This window comes from Rhinatrema bivittatum, chromosome 3 (genome assembly GCF_901001135.1).
Source record: "Rhinatrema bivittatum chromosome 3, aRhiBiv1.1, whole genome shotgun sequence".
NCBI lineage: Eukaryota > Metazoa > Chordata > Amphibia > Gymnophiona > Rhinatrematidae > Rhinatrema > Rhinatrema bivittatum.
The window spans coordinates 584,255,459-584,278,607 of NC_042617.1; the positions used below are offsets into that span (position 1 = coordinate 584,255,459).

Below are 23,149 nucleotides of genomic sequence, written 5' to 3' on the forward strand. Positions count from 1 at the left end.
TGCAGACCCCTTGGTCACCACGCAACGTTTTTGTGATAAGCCTGGAAGCAGCCACTGAGACGAGACGCTGGGCGCATTGGCCGGCTCTATCATCCATTTCTGCTCCATATGGAACTGCTGGGGCTGTTCTTCTGCAGTCAGTGCCTGTTTTGGTTTGAAACATCTTTTCATCTGTAAGCAGCACATACAGATAAGACTTGCTAAGTGCATTTTTTGTCACTTTGGTGGTTTAAAGATTATAGTAAAAAGATAAAAATGACGTTGGGTGTTTTTTTTTTTTATCACATGCAATTCATCTTAAAGCCATTTATGTTAATAAAAATAAAATAAAAAAAAAACATTTATGTTCCCTTTATGTTTGGCTGAGTTTTTGGTTTTTTTATACAACTGCTTAAAGTTTTCTCCAAGATTGAAATTTGTATTAGACTTTGGTGACGTTTTTGTTTGACTTTTGTTTTACATATTTCACCAACTTGCCAGGTTCTTGTGGCCTGGTTTTGGCCTCTGTTGGAAACAGGATGCTGGGCTTGATGGACCCTTGGTCTGACCCAGCATGGCAACGTCTTGTTACTGCTTTTGATTGACGCCCTTTAGAAATTAGAGCCAGGACTTCAAACACCCTTTTCTTTGTCAGAATTGTACAGCATCAGGGGCCCAGGCAGCAGGTGAGACCCCTCTCTCCTTTGTGTAGTTCTCCCCAGTTCTCAGGGCCGACCCGACCAGTCGGATTCCCCACCCGCCTCCAAGTTAGGGCGGACTGGGTTAAATCCGGGCACAAACGGGCCCTGGGGGTGGAAAAGGAAGGTTCAGGGATCGAGCCACTGCACAGCACGAACTGTCCCAGATGCAGGACCGGTAGAGTAGGGGGAAGGCGAGAAGCAGCCACTCCTGGACACTTCCCACAGCGCTGCCCAGAGCTCCCCTGCCATCAAGAGGAGCTGCAGTGGCCAAGCTGGGTGCCGCCAGCCCCAGGCCCCCGGGACACTGGCAGCAGAGCTCACAGCGGCCGGCTCACACAGAAGTCTCCAGCAGACCAGAGGGGCAGCGCTGCAGGCAGGATCGGTGGGGGAACTCGGGGAGGAGTTACTGATCTGACAATCACAGTCTCCAGGCTGCTGCACCAGCACTCTGACTGACATCATCACTGAAGGACCAACACGCGTCAAGGGCGACATTCTGAGCCTTTGGCGAGGACGTCAGGCAGGCTGGTCAAAGCACTGTCGGGACGCACATAATGCAGCTTTTGCGAGAGATAGACGGGCCGGAAGAAAAGCGTTGATAGCAGGATCATAGCTCTGACCCTCTCCTAGTCTCATTTCCTCTCCACCCACATTTCCTTTCTTCTCCCGTCTACATGTGCCAATACTGCAACTCTGAGCGAGAGGAGCAGGCAGCTTGTTATGTTAGCAATGTTGCCATGGCAGAGTGAACGTTCCAAGCCTCCGGGAACCTGGAAACTCTGGGGATCGAAACCCGGAGACGCTGGCTCAAACTCAGGAACCAGCCAGCTCCGCTCACGTTTGCTCAGCACCTCTGAAATGTCTACGTGTAGCCTGGCAGAAGGGGCTTCCAACAACGTTCTGTAACTTGGCACGCCACAACACAGTGAAACCCTTCACTCAGCACATAAAGCAAGCACGGAAACTAGTACTAAGTAAAATTACAGCAAAATATGTGCAAAACAAAATGCATTTTTCAACTTGTTTACCTGTCTCCTGATTCTATTAACACAAAAGCCATGAACAGAAATTACAGACTTTGAAGTATCAAGTTTATGGGGCAATTCCCAAACCGCCCACATTAGGACAAAGGCCTCATGTACTTTTTACCCACCAGTTTGTACCATTTCTCAAAGCGAAAGTACGGCGCGCCGCAGTTATAAAGTCCGTGCTGTGACTTGCACCCATTTTTCTGAGGGTACATTTTTGCTGGAAAAGTGTGCACATAAATTTGAAAATATCTACGCGCCTTCTTTTCCTCCCTGACCTAAAAGCGCCCCCGGGATCACCCTCCCCTCAACGAGAAGAACACACAACACACACACACAGGTTTAGCCACCGTGAGTTATTAAAGAGAGTACCTATATAAATCTCTTTGAAACTTTCCCACCCCAAGAGCAATTACTCCATAGTCACTGATATCACGGAACGTAAGATCTGCCATACTGGGTCAGTCCAGGGGTCCAGCAAGCCCAGCATCCTGTCTCCCAACAGTGGCCAGGCCAAGCCACGGGGAGGAGCGATTTGCTTGGACAGCGAGGGATCCCCAGAGTAGCTGCCTGCGCCAGGAGCCGGAACTATTTTGCCTTAAAGCAAATACTTGCTCTTTCCATTTAAAGACATTTCACAACCTGGACAAAAGTTTGAGAAATTGCCTCAGGGTGCACAGTGGTAAAATATAAGAACATAATATAGTGCTGCCTAGCCCTCAAAACAGAAAGTGGCTTTTAAAAGGTTATTTTCACCAGGCTTCAGGGTTTGATAAGAGAACTCTTCATCTTCTCCTTCCATGTGTGTTCCTGCAGCACATGCCCAAGGCAGAGGAGTTTAACCTGTCTGCTATTAACTGCAAATAAAAGGGCTCTCAAACACTTCCAAAAACTAGGAGAAAATAAAAAAAACCACAAAAAAAGAAGTGACTAGTTTAAACACCAAGTTAGCCAAAAAGCCCAAAAGTCTATCAAATGCTTTTTTTGTTCTTACAAGGCCATGGCACAAATGAGACAGATGGCAGGGTGTGCTGGATTCTGCAGCCCCACATCACACCAGAGGTGGAAAGATGTCCGTATACTTAGCCTTATTCATGCACACTCTATTCCCAGCCCTTCACAGTACAAGGATATAATTCTGATAATGAGTTGATAGCTCAGCTACAAAGTTGTCCTGTAGAACTTGTGCTCCAAATCGTAAATAAAGTATAACAATGCTGTAAACAAAAGAGAAAACCATAGTGAGGCATAGACAGGGGACTGAAGGGAAGGAGCTAGAAAGCAAAATTGCTTACCTTGTAATAGGTGTTATCCCAGGACAGCAGGATGTAGTCCTCACATATGGGTGACGTCACTGACGGAGCCCTATCACGGAAAACTTTCTGTCAAAGTTTCTAGAAACTTTTGACTAGCCCTGTGAGGCCAATGAGCATGCCCAGCATGCCATGATCCCTCGAGCCACAGGGGTCTCTCTTCAGTCTTGTTTGTAGCAATAAGCTTTAGCCAAAATTAAAATAAAACGTATCGGACCCAACTCCGTGGGGTGGCGGGTGGGTTTCGTGAGGACTACATCCTGCTGTCCTGGGATAACACCTATTACAAGGTAAGCAATTTTGCTTTATCCCAGGACAAGCAGGATATAGTCCTCACATATGGGTGATTAGCAAGCTAGAGGCTGAGTCATCCTTGTATTGGACCAACAGCGTACAACTTATGTAACAGGCACAACAACTGGTGTACTGTTGGGAAAAATGAGGCAGCCTGAAATCAAGGAAGGTTGGATGTGGAAGGAGTTGGCATCATATTGGAAACAAGTTCTTTAAGACAGATTGTCCGTAGGCTGAATCCTGTCGTCCTTCCTTGTCCAGGCAGTAGTGAGCCGCAAAAGTGTGAAGAGAATTCCATGTTGCCGCTTTACATATGTCAAGAATTGGCACTGAACGATAGTGTGCCACTGAGGTTGACATTGCTCTTACTGAGTGCACCTTTACTCGCCCTTGGAGAGGGAGGCCTGCTTTTTCATAGCATAAAGCTATACAATCTGCAAGCCAGATAGAGTTTTTTTGCCAACTGCTTTCCCCAGTTTGTTTTTATCAAAAGAAACAAAGAGCTGGATGGACTTCCTATGGGCTACAGTGCGATCTAAGTAATATGCAAGCGCACGCTTACAGTCCAAGGTGTGTAAAGCCCTCTTCTCCTTGGTAAGAGTGCGGTTTTGGGAAGAAAGTAGGCAAGACTATGGATTGATTTAAGTGGAATTCCGTAACTACCTTGGGAAGAAATTTTGGGTGTGTATGGAGTACCACTCGATCATGTACGAATTTTGTATAGGGTGAGTATGTGACAAGTGCTTGTAACTTACTAACCCTGCTAGCAGATGTAATGGCTATTAGGAAGATAGTCTTCCAAGTGAGAAATTTAACATCACAGGAATCCATGGGTTCAAAAGGAGAACGCATGAGCCTAGTTAATACTACATTAAGGTCCCATTCTGTGACCAGTGGACGGTGTGGAGGTTTAAGTTGAATTAAACCTCTCATAAACCTAGCAACAAGGGGTTGTACAGATATTATACCCTCTCCGCTCCAACTATATAACCCCTCCATTCCCCGCCCTCCATTCTTTTCTCCCCCTTGGATTTAGACATATAAGACTTTGTTGTGCCATGTATATCTTGTTCTTATGTTTATGTTTAGCCATGTATTCTTTTGCCACTGTTTAAATGTTACTCAAAAAGTTATACAATATGTTACTCTAAAAAGTTCTTTGTTATATGTAATTGCCCACAAGCAAGCTTTTCAACTGTTCTCTGTAAACCGATTTGATTTACATATTTTGTAAGAAGATCGGTATATAAAAACCATAAATAAATAAATAAATAAATAAATAAATATCGGTGCATCCCCGACGGTATTTTGATAAGCTGAGATTGCACTCAAGTGTACTCTTACGGATGAGGTCTGGAGACCAGAGTCTGAGAGGTGCCACAGATTCTAATAAAGATGATGTGGGGCAGGAAAAAGGGTCAATACTCTCGTGTACACCACATGGTAAATCTTTTCCACTTAGAACGATAGTTTTTTCGTGTGGAAGGTTTGCGTGAAGCTACAAGCACTTGAGAGACAAAGGAAAGACAGAGGTTGCAGGATCAAGTTTTCAACATCCATGCTGTGAGGGATAGGGATTGAAGGTTGGGATGACGCAACCTGCCCTGATCCTGAGTTATGAGAGTGGGTGCTGTGCCCAGGCGAATTGGTTCCCTGATGGAAAGATCGAGGAGTATGGGAAACCATATTTGTCGAGGCAAATACGGGGCTATGAGTATCATGGACCCTTTGTCCTGTTACCGCTAATAACCAGGACTCTAGTGAAGCTGCATCGGGGGATACGGGCATAGAAGGCCTAAATTCCAATGGCGAGCAAAGGCGTCTTTGGGAAACTGGTTTCTCTGCTTGTGCAGGGAGCAGAAGTTGTCCACTTTGTGATTCAGTGCTGATGCAAAGAGGTCTACTGTTGGTTGACCCCAACGTTGAAATATCCTGGTCGCTACTAAGGGACCAGGAGGTTGGAATTGGCGACTGAGGCAGTCTGCCATTACGTTGTGAATGCCTGCCAGAAAAGTGGCCCGGAGAAACATTGAGTGCGTTAGGGCCCAGTCCCCAGTTTGTGCTGCTTCTTAACAAAGGAGATTCGAGCCCGTACATCCTTGTTTGTTTATTTAATTTATTTAACAGTTTTTTTATACCGACATTAAAATACACATCATATCGGTTTACATTTTAACAAAAAAGGAGGAAATTACAATAAACAGGGGAGGAGAAAACAGGATAACCGATAGAATAGTAAGTATAAATAGGGACCACATGGCTACTGTGTTGTCTGTCTATTAGGATAGTCTTGTGTGAAAGGCAGTCCTTGAACGCATGCAGCACATAACTAATAGCTCGAAGCTCTAGGAAATTTATCTGAAATGTGGCTTTGAGTTTTGTACAAGTACCCTGGGTTTGGAGATGTCCAATGTATGCTCCCCACCCTAAGATGGATGCATCTGTAGTTAACGTTACTTGCGAAATTGGTTGTTAGAAAGGTAGGCCTGTGAGCAAGTTGTTCATGTTCATCCACCAGAGGAGCGAGGAACGTAGTTGTTGAGTTATTTGAACTGGAGAGGACAGTGGTTGAATGGCTTGTATCCACTGCGCTCTGTGTCCATTGAGTGACCCTCATGGCTAATCTGGCCATAGGAGTGACATGAACTGTGGAGGCCATGTGACCCAGAAGAGTGAGGCATTGATGGCTGTCACATGTGTCCGTGTGCGCAGAGAGTCTGCCAACGAGGCAAGTGTCTGTGCATGGTCTTTTGGAAGGAAAGCTCTTGACGTTATGGTGTTTAAGTCTGCTCTGATGAATTGTAACAGGTGAGATGGTATTTATTTATTTATTTTTATTTATTTGAGTTTTTCTATACCGGCATTCACGGAGATTCGTATCATGTCGGTTTACATAAAACAGGGGTGATCAATACATTATAAACGTGTATAAATATAACATGAGTATACATTTTATATATTTACAAATTATAACAAGTTATAACAGTGCGCAGAAAAAATCAGTTACAATAAAACAAGGATGGTTCTAACTGGGAAAAGAAGAAGAATAAGACGATAGAAATTTAACAAGAATAAGAACGTGTAGTGTTTGGTATGTCCGTATCAGTTTAGTGGGAGATAGACCGTCTTTCTGTATTTGGTGAGATCATCAGTCAGAGTCCGGAAAGGCTTTCTTGAACAGCCATGTCTTAAGTCTCTTTCTGAAGGTTGGAAGACATGGTTCCTGTCGTAATTCTAAGGGGATTGAGTTCCATAGTGGGGGGCCTGCTGTAGAGAAGGCCCTGTCTCTCAGGGTTATGTGTTGGGTGGTATTGGCGTGTGGTACCTGTAGAAGTTCTCTGTATGAAATGGGATTTTCATACAGAAGTTCTCTGTATGAAATGGGATTTCTGGTAGTTGATTAGGAATCCCAACGAATGGAGTAGATTTATCGTGAGCTTGAGAGAAATGAGAGTTCCTTGTCTTGTTTGGCTTCTGATGAGCCAGTCGTCCAGATAGGGAAAAACGTGTACGCTTTCCTTGTGCAAGTGGGTTGCTGCCACTTCTAGGCACTTTGTGAATACTCAAGGTGCTGAGGCAAGACTGAATGGTAGCACCCTGTACTGGAAATGTTGATGTCCCACTAAGAAACGCAGATACTTGCGATGAGGAGGAAATATTGGAATGTGAGCGCAAGTATCTTGAAGATCCAGAGAACAGAGCCAATCTCCTTTTTGAAGTAGAGATTACATGGTGCCCAATGATACCATCCTGAATTTTTCCTTTCATAGGTATTTGTTGAGCTTCCGGAGGTCCAATATGGGACGTAGGCCTCCTGTTTTCTTTGGAATGAGGAAATAATGGGAGTAGAATCCTCTGCCCTACTGAGGTCAGGGAACTGGTTCCACGGCCCTGGCTCTCAGAAGGGTGGATAATTCTTTTTGTAAGAGTGTGGATTGATTTTTCACTGTCCAAGACGAGGTGGGTGGAGTATCGTACAGTTAGAAAGTCCAGATGGTAACCTTGAGATGTTATTGAGAGTACCCACTGGTCTGTAGTGATGTGCGACCAATTGTGATGGAAGAAAGTGATCCGACCACCTACCGTCAAATTTGGGGTCGGATTGGTAGGCAGGCTTCTGTTCTCTGGTGAGTTTTCAAAATCCCAAAGCTGGGCCTGTTTGAGGTGGGGGTTGAGCTCTAGGTGCACTTGGTTGTCGGGTCTGCGATCTTTATGCTGGCCTTGATGACCTTCCACGGGCAGCAGGAGGATAGTATCTCCGTGGTCTGTAATATGGTCTTTTTGAATCCGTCCTTGGAAGTCTACGTGTGGATGGTTGGAATTCTTGTGGAACAGAGGAAAGTTGACGTAATGTTTCCAAATGTTCCTTCAGCTGAGAGACTGCTTCACGTACCTTATCTCCAAAGAGATTATCTCCTGCACAAGGTAGATCAGCAAGATTCTCTTGCGTCTCAGGTCGGAGGCCTTGAGCCAGGCCCATCTGCGAGCACTAATGCCTGTTGCAGACATTCTAGATGAAGTTTCGAAGCTGTCATAAGCTGCTCTAACTTCATGTTTCCCAGCTTTCAGGCCCTTATGAATGATGTTGTTAAAGGAATCTTGAAATTGTTGGGGGGAAGAGATTCCGATAACTTCTGAAGTTGTTTCCACAGATTACGCTGATATTGCGTCATATAGAGTTGGTAGGATGCAATTCTGGACACTAACATGGAGCCTTGGAACATTTTCTTGCCAATGGTGTCCAAAAACCTGTGATCTTTTCCAGGATTTGATGAATGAGGTTTAATCCTTTTTAGACTGCTTTTGAGCTGACTCTACTACTACAGATTGGTGAGGTAGTTGGGTTTTCTGAAAGCCAGGAATATGCTGGACCAGATAGGTAGCATCAGTTCGTTACAGGTGGTATGGTGCAGTGATGTTCCCATAGCCTGTGTTGCAAGTCCACAAGAACTTCGTGAACTGGTATTGCTAGGACTTCTTTAGGTGGATCCACAAACTGCAATACTTCCAGTGTTTTCTGTCTAGTATCTTCTTCGGATACTAGCTGAAAAGGGATAGTGACAGCCATCTCTTTAATGAAAGGAGAGAGAGAGGTCCTCTGAAGGGGATTTCCTTCTTTCCTCCGGAGGAGAAGGATCTGAGATGACTTCCTCCATGGAAGAGTCGGTATCTGGATCATCCCAAGTGTCCGATGAACGTGGACGAGGAGGAGATGGCATCGAGGGTTTCACCGGTGGTCTCTATGGAAACAGTGGAGAAAACGATGGTCTTGGACGAGAGATTTCCGATGGAACTGATATAGGCTCAGGCATCGGTACATCCTTTATGTCTTCTTCTATCGATCTTGGCATCGGAGCATCAGGTGGTTGCACCGGAATGGCACCGATGAGAGTGTCCAACTTTGCTAGTATTGGCGCAAAGAAGGATATATTTATTTATTTATTTATATATCCTTATATACCGACTTTCAAGTTCATTTCAAGGCGGTTTACAATAAAATTGAGTTGCAGTAGCAAGACTCGAGTAAATACACAAACATATAACATATCCTGATACTTCTTACATGACCATTATATAATTAAACTAAAACATATTACAAAATTATCATAGAATCCCACCCATTCATTTATTACTAGTAGAATTACCCTACTTTCTATACATTTGACCCCCCTCCTATCTTCCCTGTTACTCATGAGTTTTCCCCTCCTCCCCAAACCCTTGTCCATCTAATCTTCTCCCTTTTCACCCTTCTCTACCCTTGCTATAATTGCTATAACTGCTCCATCTATAGGAATAAAATACGATCTCGGTTAATTGGGAAAGGCCTGTTCAAATAGCCAGGTCTTTATTTGTTTCCTGAAGCTATTTATGTTCTCTTCTAACCGGATCTCAACAGGCAGGGAATTCCACATCTTTGGTCCCGCAAGAGACAAGGTTCTCTCTCTAACTGAACTCAAATGAGCCAGTTTAGGTGATGGGATAGTCAATAAGGCCTGTCCGAGTGATCTCAGGTTTAGTACTGGGACGTGAATGCGCAATGAGGCATTTAGCCATTCAGAGTTCCTACCGTAGATGACTTTATGGATCAGTGTTAGACATTTATATTGTATACGGAATTGAACCGGTAACCAATGCAGACCCATCAATACAGGAGAGATGTGGTCAAACTTTTTAGTATCAGTTAACAGTCGCGCAGCAGAATTCTGTAAAAGTTGCAGCGGGCGAATAATTGATTGAGGCACTCCCAGCCATAGAGCATTACAATAATCTAGTTTGGGTAGAATTAATGCCTGGACAACCGTTCGAAAATCATTTGGATGCAATAACGGTTTTAATCTCCTTAACACACGTAATTTATGAAACCCATCTTTTATAATCGTCTTAACTGATGATTTCATATTAAGTTCTGAGTCAAGGATGCATCCTAGATCTCTAAGATCGTGTTGGATCTTGTACGTAGGGAGACAATTTGCAATTTCCATCTCTATCTTCTCAGTTACCTTGGAATATATCCGGCACCGGTGTTGGTGTAGGCATCGGTGCCGGTGAGGGTAATGGTCTTGGTGGTTGAACCGGCGATGGACTCTGTGACGGTATTGGAATAGACACCGGTGACTGTGGTGGAACCGATGTCTGTGACGGAACTGGCATAGAGGGTGGAACCGTCGGTGCTGGCATCGAAGGCATGTCTCGGAGTCCGCTCAAACTGTCTGGCGGATATAACCATCGAGTTCCGCCCTCATAGCTGGTGAAGTCAGAGCAGCTATGGGGGAAGGCAGTGAAGGCGGTACCGGTATCTCCACAGGTCCCTGTGGAGGTACGGTTCCCAGCACCAGGATCGCTTAGGAGTCGAAGGCCTCGAAGGCCGTAGAGACTCTTCTCTCTGAGGTTTCTTCAGAGTTGGTTCGATAATTATCGCGGGAACTCCGGTTATTGGGTCCGATTCCGGATCCTGAGGCCTCCAATGACTATGTCGGTGCTTCTGTCGATTGTAGATGTAGACTTTATAGATGACCGTGAAGGGGGTCGGTGAAGGCCGATCACCTGCTTCATCTGGGCAACATCTAGTTTTCAGGACGACTTTTCTAATCGCTCCAGCCGGAGACGATTGTGTCGAAGTCAACGGCATCAGTTGCAGATGAAAAAGATGCTCCATCTTTTCCATGTGCGCTCGTCTGCCTTTCGGCATCATCTTGGCGCATCTCTGGCACGCCGAGACAGAGTACACTCTATGTCTGGGTCCGTTATGGACATAGTGCGGGAGCAGTTCGGGCACTTTTTAACACTGGTAGCCATAACGAAGGCTGGACAGCCGTCGACGACCTTCTGACTAGGTTTAACGATAACGGAACCGACCGGAAAAAAATAAATCACTCACCGACGGTGGAAAGAGGGAGACCCCTATGGCGGGATAATTTTTTCCCGAATTTTTTGAAACTATTTTTGTAGTGAATATTCACCACACAGGGCTCCTTATCCGCGAGGCTAACAGCAGCGCGGAAAAAAGAAGACTGAAGGGAGACCCCCGTGGCTCGAGGGATCATGGCATGCTGGGCATGCTCAGTGGGCTCAGGATGCCAGTCAAAAGTTTCTAGATACTTTGACAAAGTTTTCTGTGATTGGGCTCAGTCAGTGACGTCACCCATATGTGAGGACTAGCATCCTGCTTGTCCTGGGATAAAAAAACAAGATGAATGAAGAAAGCTTTTTATTGTTGTTCAGCACTGTTTTGAACGTTCCTTGTGTGGTCTGTCAGACTTTACCATGTCAACCTGTGACAGAGTCGACAAGAAAGACCTTCCTACAGTCTATGCACAAACCAAGATATTTGTCCACTTTTACCCGTTCGTTTTATGGGCAGATGCAGTGGGCAGTCCTTACAGAAAATAAATCTGGCTATCTTTACATACACAAGCATTCCAGTACTTGTGTTCCATGCCTGTAATGTGGCTGGGACAAAAAAAATACTACACAGTAATCCATATCACTATTATTACTGGTGACTAGAACTGCAATTTGTTGAATTTAAAATGTCCATATTCAGCCACATTGGATAAACTTATCCAAATAACTCTGGAGGTATACTCAATAGAGAAACCGCACTATTGAATATAGCTGGCTATCTTAAAGTTAGCTGGCTAACTATGGCCGCCTAACTTTAGGACAACTCCTGAGATTTAGCCAGCTAAGTCATCCAACTAACTCTGAATACTGGAGTTAGCCGGTTAACAACTCCTCTCAGTTACGCCCCTGGATCGCTCCTAACTTATCTGGATAAATTCTAGCTTCCTAACTCATTAACTAGCTATAATTTAGCTGGATGTGGGTCTAAATATTAACTTTTGAGTTAGCTGACTAAATGCTTTTGAATATGGACCTCTAACTTTTTCTGACATTCTTCCTCTGAGTTCAATTTTATATTTGCAAGTACCATCAGGGACTTGAAAAGTATTTTACATTAAATAAAAAGAGAAAATTGTGAGGCACCCTAACTATTCAAGGTAGGAAAAGAGTTTGACTAAGTCAGCATCACTAATCTATGCTGGAAATCTTACAACCATTTCTAATAAACTAATCTGATCAAAGTCTGAGAAAACAATTACTTGTGAACAATGATTAACACCCTTAATATGACAATAAAAACATTGTAAATTATCCTTACCTAATAACAAGCACTACAAACGTCAAGGCAGTTAGAAACTTTAACCTAAGATCTGGAAGGAATAGAGATAGTCATGAAAGAGCTTATGTAAATGCCCGAGAATGACTTCTACGGCACTACACAACAGAAACAAAAACTAAATACTACTTACCTACATAAGGCATATTCCGCAGTTCTGAGCACGCCCGCACTATTAAGAACAAAAGGTATAATATATACACAGACGCCACTACCAGGAAGAAAACCTTCATCCCCTAGAAACAGAGACAAAACTCGTTTTAAAGAAAACACAAATCATTTGTATGTTCTTCCCTGGAAACCAGGTCCAAAGAGCAAAATATTCTCTCTGTAATTATCATCCAATCAAACAGTTTTCCAACACACAAAGCATCTGACTCATTAACGTCCTCCATCCCCAAACACAAAATGAGAAAGCAGCATTCATGAATCTGACCCTTAACATCTACTGAAAATGAACAAAGAGGAATCTACCTTTAAAGGCAAAACGGACCTAGTGGTTCCCTCCTGTTTCTGAACAGCAGACAGCAAAGGTTTGCCACCATGTAACTTCATGCACAAAGCTCTACAACTGGGGGCCATGGGTTCATGTCCCCTCTCCAGCACACATCAGGACACCTCCCTCTATTCCAACTGATCTGAACGTCTTAAAGGCAAATAGCTGAACTTGAGAACAAATACTTCCTGGTCCACCCTTTGCCTCTGCAAGGAGACGTTTAAGCTTTCAAAATGCCTGAGCTACGGGGCTGGGACTATTGCTTAATTCATTTTACAAAGTATATTTTCTGCAGACATTCTTCACAGCCTATTATTTTTAATTGCTACATTTGTTTTATTTACTCATTTATATTCCTAACATTCCTACATAGTGGTTCAAAGCTGATTATATGCAAACATTCATAAAATTGACAGATAAGGTATAATAAAATAAAATAAAATGAGGCAAATATATAAAAAAATTAACCTAAAAAGTTAACAAAGTTTCTTTAAAACACAACGCTTTCATTTGCTTTTGTGATCTTGGAGAATAGTACAAGCAAACGTTGGCAAGCAGTCACACAGATAGCACGGAAACGGGTTATTTAATAAAGAAGTGCCACAGTTAGGTGTATGAATTACAATAGATCTCAGCTACCAAAGACTCTTTAGTAAAACTGACAACGTCTGATTTCTTAATGGAAGACTGCTCCATGGACTGTCATCAAACCATCCTCATTTACCACTAGACATCCCTCTATGACAGCGTTTCCCAACTGGTGTTGTGTGGCTGGAGTGTAGGTGTGCCGTGTCTGCAGTCTCACTTCCTGTTTCTCTCCTGGCCTTCAGGATGTCCTCCGACAAGCAGGGGGTGTCAGGAGCAGCTGCAACAAAAACTGCATGGGGTCCTGTAGACTCCGGAAACCTGCTGGCTCCGTGCAGTTAAGATTGCGGAGGGAAGTTGGAAAGGAGGAAGCAGCAGCACTCGGTAAGCCTGCTCACAGACTTCTTCTGTACAAGGACTGGCCTTGGGGGTCAGGAAAGAGAAGCTGAATATGCCACTGGGTGTGGGGGAGATTGACGGGAAGGTGGATACTTCATGAGGATGGGAAGGAGAGGAGGAGGGGGGAAAGTGAAAGGGAAGGTGATGATGATGATGCCAGGGACTGTTGAGAGAAGTTGATGCCAGGGGGTGGAAGATTACGATGATTATGTTGGTTTGGGAGAGGAGTGGAGAGAGAGGGAAGGAAATGTGATGATGCCAGGATAAGGGAGAGGGAAGATGATGATGCCAGGAAGTGAGGGAGAAGGCAGGTGATACCAAGGGGTGGAAGGAGAGGGAAGAGACAGTGATGATGCCAGGGTTGGAAAGAGAGGGATGATGTCAGGGGGTGAGAGAGAGGGGTAGAAGGAAAAGGAAGGTGGAGAAATGATGATGTTACCAGGAGTGAGAAGGTGAAGAGGAGAAGGTAATGATGAAGCAATTGGAGAGGAAGAAGTGGTTGGAGTGGGAAGGTGATGATGGTGGGGGTGGAGAGAGAAGGAAGGTAATTATGATGCCTGGGGGTGAGGGAAAGGGAAGGTGGTGATGATGATGCCAGAGGGTGGAGGGAAGGAGTAGAAAGCTTAGGGTGAGGAGAACAGATGGAGGGAGAAAGAAGGTGATGATGATGCCAGGGGGTGGGGAGCGAGGAAAGTTGATGATGACTGGGAGACTGAAGAGATGGTGGGAGAGAGAAGATGATACCAAGGGGATGGGAGGAGGGGATAGAGAAGGTGACAATGCCAGGGGGCTGGAGGAAGAGAGAAGGGAAGAGAAATGTGATACTAAGGGATGGGGGGAGAGGGAAGAAAAGAGAAAGTGATGATGGGGAAGTGGTTAGTGTGCCACAACGAAGTGAACCATGTGCCAGGAGTGCCATGAAACAAAAAAAAAAAAAGGTTGGGAACCACTACTCTAAGTGCCAAAAAAAAACCCCACACAAGAAATATCAGCATTTTTTGAAAGCTCAGGAGGATCTTCCCTGAGCCGACATCATTAGACAGAGCCTGTCCTACTGTCAAACGGGGTCATCTCCTGAAAGGTCATCCAGAGCTCTGTGCTCTGTTGTAATGACGTTCGTTATTCAAGACTCTCAAACGGCTAACAAATACATTGTAATGTCCTGTCAAAAAGCGACATTGAAATTACCGCAAAACAGAAAGCCAACCTCCTACCCCATCCGTTGGTGTAGCCAGAAATGTGATCTTACCTGAAAATTTCCTGTATCTACCCTGTACTGGTATGTTGGATCATGCAGCTCATTCATTCTATAGACAAACAAGGGAAAAAAAAACCAAGACACTGGCTGAACATGAGTACTTACAGCAAAGTACCCTGGTAAAACGGACCAGACCGCTCAAAAATAGTAAAGCACTTTCAACCTATTGTCTTCAAGATTAATCTACAAGAGTCTCTCCCCTTAAAGTCAGCTCCTTTCTCCTTAAAAGGAAAATAGAAAGCCACAAAAAATGGGACACACCTCTAATTTGTATTGATTGATAAAGCACTCAGTTAGACTTTAATACAGGAATTACACCCTCTGCAAAACTTCAGATTCACATCTCATAGGCTGGCAGACTGCGAGTAATAAGCAGAAGTCCTAGCAGAAACGAGGGTACTTGTGTAGCCAGGGGCCCACACTAGTATTGTAGCTATTTAGATCTTTGCAAAGTTTGGTGGTTTGACATAGGAAGGAAAAGGCCCTGCGTATGAACTAAGTAAAGAATTTGTATGCTCACATGCTAGGGATGTGCAGAGAAAACGTTTTCGTTGATAAGTTGAAGTTGAGGGTCGATTTCGTTCAATATGGACATATGGAGAATTCCATAAGTTGAGGGTCTGTCCATACGTTCACCGGTTCCCTAAATAAAAATTTAAACCCCTCACCCTCCTTAATCCCCCCCAAGACTTACCAAAACTCCCTGGTGGTCCAGCGGGGGAGTTAGGAAGCCATCCCTGCACTCGTCTGCGATTTCCTCATGGCGCCGATAGCCTGTGTCACAGGGGCTGCCGTGCCATTGGTCAGCCCCTGTCACATGGTCCCCGGCGCCATCTTGTACTCCTACCACGTGACAGGTAGGTCATGTGGCAGGAGGTCGCTCCGGGACCCCACGTCACTCCGACGTCACGTGCTCCTCCGCGCCTCCGCTCCCGGACCCCCGCTGGACCCAACCGGAACTTTTGGCGAGCTTGGGGGGGCCTCCTGACCCCCCCCCCCCCCAGCTGGCCAAAAGTTCCGGTTGGGTCCAACGGGGGTCCGGGAGCGGAGGAGCACGTGACGTCCGCGTCACTCCGACGTGATGCCGACGTCACGTGCTCCTCGCAAAGGAATACAGGGATGGCTTCCTGACTTCCCGCTGGACCACCAGGGAGTTTTGGTAAGTCTTGGGGGGGTCAGGAGGGTGGGGGGTTTGTGTTTATTTAGGTTCAACGTATTCAACATAGCTATGTTGAATACGTTGGAACTCGCGATGCATTTCTGCTCAAACCTTTTTTTTCTCTTTTAAAAATATAAGTTGTGTTTTACATATGCGTTCAAAACGAATGCACACCCCTTTCACATGCTAGATCAGGAGCGAGCTCTCACAAGCAGTCACGCTCTATGGATGGCCGATGGAATTCATCCTTCAGTATGGCCAGACCACATGGGCCTGGGAGTCTCTTTCTACTGTCATCTACTATGTTACTAGCTGGATTCTGCTACTCAGAATGACTGTTCAAGTAAAGCTTTGTTTTAAAGCCTTGCAACAACCTGGATCTTCAGTAAACAGTTAACTGGGATCTCTCTTAGTCTATCAACTGCATCTGTTATAAACCATTTATCCTAAAGTTTGACAACGCACCTACTGGAGGGGATGGGGGGAGAAAATGTGTATAATACCAAAATACAGGGCTCTAACAAATTTACATACTATACAATCCAAGAGTCCTTTTATTTGGAACATTTTCTTTAAAAAATTGTTTTACGTATCTCAAAAAATTGGAGAGAAAAAAACCTTGAAATTGAGCCTAAATAAACCAAAGGGCCTGAATAAAATTCAATTTACCAATCACAGTTGAGAAAAACTTCCAAAAAAAGTTTTTAAATTTTATTTTATACCATATCTACTTTATACCAAAATGTTTGGGCTGCATATTCTTCGTTTGTATTATGAAAACTTGTTTCAAAAGAATCTCACATGCTGCTTCTAATGCAAAATAAAGTCCATAGGAAACTACTTAAAAAAAAATCTCAGGCCAATGTGCCCTGTTCTAAATCCCCCAAGGGTAAAGCTTCTCTTTCAAATCTAAATCTCCCACATTCCTGTCAGCATTACAAGATTTGAGCCACGAACACTAAGTTAAGTGATTTTACTTGCATTGTAAAAAAAAATATTCACTATAAAAATGGACTTTTGTAGGACCAATAATTATAAGCCAGACACGGCCCATTTGGAGACCATTGATCTCTGCCATTCAGCTACTCTGGCGTCTCTGGATAAAGGTCATGAAGCAATATGCATTTGTTTAAGCACATATTTACAACCACTTCCTTAGGTGAATTATTTATTTTTGGGAATTGAAAACATCAACCTCATGGTTTGAGTATATGAAAAAATAGTTTATACCATACTATGGAAAGGAAAATTGGTTCTTACCTGCTAATTTTCGTTCCTGTAATACCACAGATCAGTCCAGACCAGTGGGTTATACACTCCCACCAGCAGATGGAGACAGAGAGCAAAGCTACGAGGCACTGGTATCCCAAGTGTGCCACCTGCAGCTCATCAGTATTTATAGATACCCAAGCAAAGTACAATTGACAAAAAAACCCATCTAATTCCCAAAACAAGGGTGAACAGTAAAAAAGCTCCCTCAAGGGTCCGAAACAAAATGACCTCAATACCTGAAAATCAGGATTGAACCATAGTTCATAACAAAAACTAAAATGTTATAGAATCATTCTTATAGATTCCCTCTGTACAGCAGCTAACCATTAGGTAAATCAGTCTTTTGGCAGTAGCACCCAGGCGGGATCTTGGACTGATCTGTGATATTACAGGAACGAAAATTAGCAGATAAGAACCAATTTTCCTTTCTTGTACATACCCAGATCAGTTCAGACCAGAGGGATGCACCAAAGCCACATTACAATGGGCAGGAACCCGAAAGACCCGCTCGCAAGACGCTCTCTCCAAAAAGCACTTGGTCCAGATCCCTAACATCCAGATAATGCCTTGTGAAAGTATGCAGGGAACACCAGACTGCGGCTCTACAAATCTCCTCAGGCGACAACTGACACTCCGCCCAAGAAGCCGCGCTTGCGCTCTCGAGTGAGCTTTCAAATGTCAGGACGGGGCGATCTTTCCCGATGTAGGCCAAGCAAAGTTTTTCCTTCAGCCAGCGAGCCAAGATTGCCTTAGATACCTTTTCTCCCTTTTACGGACCTCCAAAGAACACAAAAAGGTGATCAGATTTTCCCCTCGGTGGTGGGAAAAGTATTGGAGTCGCTGCTGAAGGAAATAGTGAACTATCTACAAGCAGCAGAATTGCTGGACCAGAGGCAGCATGGTTTCACCAAGGGAAGGTCCTATCAGACAAATCTGATCGACTTTTTTGATTGAGTGACTAAGGAATTGGATCGAGGAAGAGTGCTTGATGTTATCTACTTGGATTTTAGCAAAGCTTTTGATACGGTCCTGCACAGGAGGCTTGTGAATAAAATGAGAAGCTTGGGAGTGAGTGAGTGCCAAGGTGGTTACCTGGATAGCAAACTGGTTGAAGGACAGAAGACAATGCGTGATGGTAAATGGAACTTACTCGGAAGAGAGAGCGGTGATGAGCGGAGTGTCACAAGGGTCGGTGTTGGAACCAGTCCTGTTCAATATCTTTGTGAGCAACATTGCGGATGGGATAGAAGGTAAGGTTTATCTATTTGCGGATGATACTAAGATCTGCAATAGAGTGGATATGCCGGAAGGAGTAGAGAGAATGAGACTGGATTTAAGGAAGCTGGAAGACTGGTTGAAGATATGGCAGCTGAGATTCAATGCCAAGAAGTGCAGAGCCATGCATATGGGGTGTGGAAATCTGAAAGAAATGTATTCGATGTGGGGTGGGGGGATGAAGGGCTGATGTGCACGGAGCAGGAGAGAGACCTTGGGGTGATAGTGTCTAAAGTTGGTGAAACAATGTGACAAGGCAATAGCTAAAGCCAGAAGAATGCTGGGCTGCATAGAGAGTAATATCGAGTAAGAAAAGGGAAGTGATTATCCCCTTATACAGGTCCTTGGTGAGGCCTCACCTGGAGTACTGTGCTCAGTTCTGGAGACAGAGACAGGATGGAGGCAGTCCAGAGAAGGGCGACCAAAAAGGTGAATGATCTTCATCGAATGACTTATGAGGTGAGATTGAAGAATCTAAATATGTATATCCTGGAGGAAAGGAGGAGCAGGGGTGATATGATACAGACTTTCAGATACTTGAAAGATTTTAATGATCCAAAGTAAACGACAAAATCAGCAGAACCAGGGGTCACGATTTAAAACTCCAGGGAGGAAGACTCAGACCCAATGTCAGGAAGTATTTCTTCATGGAGAGGGTGATGGATGCCTGGAACGCCCTTCTGGAGAAAGTGGTGAATACCAAAACTGTGAAGGATTTCAAAGGGGTGTGGAATAAACACTGTGGATCCATAAAGTCTAGAGAATGTGAATGAAGAGAAGAGGCATGGGGGTGGCTTGCGGGAATGACAGCTACTACCTGGTGATTAATACCCTTATTCAATAAACATACACATAGTTAATGCATCTCCAACATTGCTCTTTGCTTCAATGGCAAGAGGAAATGCGGAAAAAAGGATTTGCATTCACAAATAAGTGGGGGAGTAGCTTGCTGCTTGTGGCAGTTACTACCCCAAACCAAATAAGCCTGATACTTCACTTGGAATAAATATCCAGCGCAGCTCACTGCTTCAACAGCAGAGGGGAATGAAGAAAAGAGGATTTATATTCAGACAACAACCAATAAGGACTGAATTGCACAGGCTGGGTAAACAAATAAGCGTGGGAGTAGCTTGCTTATTGCAGCTACAGCACTGCTTATTGCAGCTACAGCACTGCTATCTACATCAATGACAGGGGTGGAAGGTAACTAGAACCAAAAGTTTAGTAATAGGGGCCAAGAGTAACAGATAAGTATGAGAAAAAATAAGTGTGAAAGCTTGCTAGGCAGACTGGATGGGCCGTTTGGTTTTATTCTGCAGTCATTTCTGTTTTTCAATGAAAAGAGTTAGTGACCTTCAAATACCGAAGGAGAACCTGGCAGACATCTAACAGATGAAGATCTCTTCCCATAGCGGGGTCACGAGCCCAATCAGGGAATCTGGGTAACTCCACGGAATGATTACCATGAAAGGCAGACAGCACTTTCGGCAAAAAGGAAGGGACCGTGCGCAGGGACACCCTATCAGCCGAGATGCGAAGAAGGAATCCCTACAGGAAAAAGCCTGCAATTCTGAAATACGCCTTGCGGAACAGATGGCCACAAGAACACAGTCTTCAAGGTGAGGTCCTTTAAAGGAAGCGTGTCCCAGAGGCTCAAAAGGGGGATCACGAAGCGCCCTCAACACCAGATTGAGATCCCACTCCAGGCATAACTTACGAAGAGAAAGACGAAGGTGCTTCACCCCCTTTCAGGAAATGGACAATGTCCGAGTGGCTGGCTAGAGGTCTGCCACCTACCCGCCCTACAAGACATCCCAGGGCCAAAACCGGAACATGCATGGAACTATAAGCCAAACCTTTAGATAATCCCTGCTGCAAAAACACCAAGACCTGAGGAATGGTCACAGACAACGGCACTACACCCTGCTGGTCACACCAGACTTCAAACATCTTCCACACTCGAGCGTTTGCCATAGATGTCGAGGGACGCCTGGACTGAAGCAGGGTAGAAATCACCTATTCCAAATAACCTTTCATCCGTAACTGCCACCTCTCAAACACCAGGCTGCAAGAGAGAAGTAATCCTCCCAATCCGAAAAAATTGGCCCTTGTCGCAGGAGGTTCAGCAGATGAGCTAGACATAGCGGGCCATCTGTCGCCAACCGTACCAGGTCCGCAAACCACAACCACCGCAGCCACTCTGGTGCCACCAGAATTACCAAACTGGGATGGTCCTCTATACGCCAGAGAACACGCCCGATCAGGGGCCATGGAGGAAAGGCATACAGGAGTATTCCGGTTGGCCACTCGCACACTAGGGAGTCTACTCCTACCGCCCTGATTTCCTTCTTTCAGCTGAAGAACTGGTCCGTCTTGGCACTGACACGGGTCGCCATGAGGTCTAGTTGGGGAACTCCCCATTGGGCACAAATGTGATTCCAACCGTCGTGGGATAGTTCCCACTCCCTGGGATCCAGCTGTTGATGACTGAGGAAGTCCGCCTGCACGTTGTCCACACCTGCCACGTGAGAGGCTGCAATGCCTTCCAGATAAAGCTCGGCCCAAGCAAAGAGGAGGTATGCTTTCTGTGCCACGGCCAGACTCCTGGTTCCTCCCTGGCGATTGACATATGCCACCGTGGTGGCGTTGTCCGAGAAGACTCGAACCATTCTCCCCTGCACAAGGGACTGGAATGCCAACAACGCTTTGCGGACTGCCCTTGTCTCTAGGTGATTGATAGACCATGACTGTTCGGGTAAGGACCAGTTTCCCTGCGCCTCTTGACTGAGGAACACTGCTCCCCAGCCTTGAAGGCTCGCATCTGTTGTCACGATCACCCAATCCGGGACTTCAAGGGGCATCCCCTTCTGTAAGTTGTCTTCCGACAGCCACCATTGCAGACTGGACCTGATTCGCTACGACAAAGGCAGGGGCAACTGGAATTGCTCAGTCGCTGGGTCCCACCATGATAGCAGATCGCTCTGCAACGGTCTCAGGTGAGCGAAGGCCCAAGGCACCAATTCCAAAGTCGAAGCCATGAATCCCAGAACTTGTAAGTAATCCCACTCTGGGGATTGGAAGCTGTAACAAGAGACGCACTTGTTGCTGCAATTTGTACATCCTGTCATTCGCGAGAGACACCTTGCCATGGAAGGTGTCGAAACGAGCTCCCAAATACTCCAGACACTGTGACGGAGTCTGATGACTTTGCGCTTCGTTGATTACCCAGCCTAGAGACTGGAAACAATGGATCACAGGAAGAACCGTCCGCTCGCCTTCCTCTTCAGACTTGGCTCGAATCAGCCAATCGTCTAGGTAAGGATGGACCATCATCTCTTCCTTCCGGAGGGTCGCCGCCACCACGACCATCACCTTGGTAAAGGTGTGCGGGATCATCGCCAGTCCGAACGGCAGCACCCGAAACTGAAAATGCTGACCCCAGGATCTTGAACCATAGGAATCTCTAGTGAGCGCTGCAAATCAGGATGTGTAGATAAGCCTCGGTGAGATCCAAGGAGGCGAGGAACTCTCCCCTTTCAAACCGCTGCGATGACTGTTCGAAGTGTTTCCATTCGAAAACGGGGCACCTTCAAGCAGCGATTCACCTTCTGTAGATCCAGGATGGGTTGGAAAGTGCCCTCCTTTTTGGGAACCACGAAATAAATGGAGTACTGTCTCCTCCCCCGTTCCTTGGACAGCACGGGGATGATCGCCTTCAGGGCCAGAAATCTTTGTAGTGTGTCTTCTACCGCGACTCACTTGTTGCGGGAAAACACATTGCGATTCCAAAAAGGCCGGCATGAGAGGCTGAGAAAATTCTAAGACATAACCTTCTTTTACCACCTCCAACATCCAGCGATCAGAGGTGATCCTGGTCCACTCCTCGTAAAATTGGGACAACCTGCCCCCGATGAGCCCATCCGAGGAGTGGGCGGGACTGATTTTATTGGGCAGGCTTCCCAGTTCTGGTTCCCTGACAGAAACCACCTCTGGCAGGACGACTGGAGCCACAAAAGGAATGTGTACGGGAAGAGGTCTGTCTGGAACCAAAGGATGGAACACTCCTCCCCGACCTGCTTTTTTGGAAATCCCGAAAACGGGATCGAGGACCGAATGATTTCCTGTAGGGCTTTCTAACTTCCAGCAGAGTTGGAATCCCCCAGAGATTTCATCATCTGATCCAAATCCTCTCCAAACAGCAACTTCCCTCGAAAAGGCAGACTGCACAGTTGCGACTTGGAGGAAGCATCCGCTGCCCAATTGTGGAGCCATAGGAGTCGCCAAGCCGCCACCGAGGAGTCCATAGTCCGGACCACTGAATGCACCAAGTCATATAAGGCATCCGCCACATATGCTACCGCTACCTCCGAGCCGCCTGAGAAGCTGACAAAGTCCCAGAAGACGATGGGTCCTGCGGTTTTGAATCTAACAAACACGCTCTTTGCATCATGCTGGCACACACCGCCACCCAAAGTCCTAAGGAGGAGATCTCGAACAACCACTTCAAATGCAGCTCCAGCTTGCGGTCCTGCACATCTGAGAGCAGCCGCTCCCGCCGCTCCCGCCATTGGAATGGTCGTCTTTTACCGCTGATACAGCCGCATCCACCTTAGGTACCCTGAGGCGTTCTAAATGTTCCTCCATTAGCGGGTAGAGTTTTTGTATCGCCCGGCCAACCTTAAGCCCCGCCTTTGGGGATTCCCACTCCTG

The 23,149-nt window shown here is 45.6% G+C and overlaps 1 protein-coding gene across 5 annotated transcripts in view; it reads right to left on the reverse strand.

Moving 5' to 3' along the window:
* Positions 1–23,149, reverse strand: part of TMEM181 (transmembrane protein 181) — a 150,142-nt gene that overhangs the window by 26,817 nt on the left and 100,176 nt on the right. For all 5 annotated transcript variants that reach the window (XM_029596646.1, XM_029596645.1, XM_029596647.1 and 2 more), the window contains exons 11-14: positions 14,725–14,782; positions 12,129–12,231; positions 11,978–12,029; positions 2,843–2,925 (exon numbers count right to left, since the gene is read on the reverse strand). In XM_029596646.1, the coding sequence (XP_029452506.1) occupies positions 2,843–2,925; positions 11,978–12,029; positions 12,129–12,231; positions 14,725–14,782 (296 nt within the window). The remainder of the gene's footprint in view (positions 1–2,842; positions 2,926–11,977; positions 12,030–12,128; positions 12,232–14,724; positions 14,783–23,149) is intronic.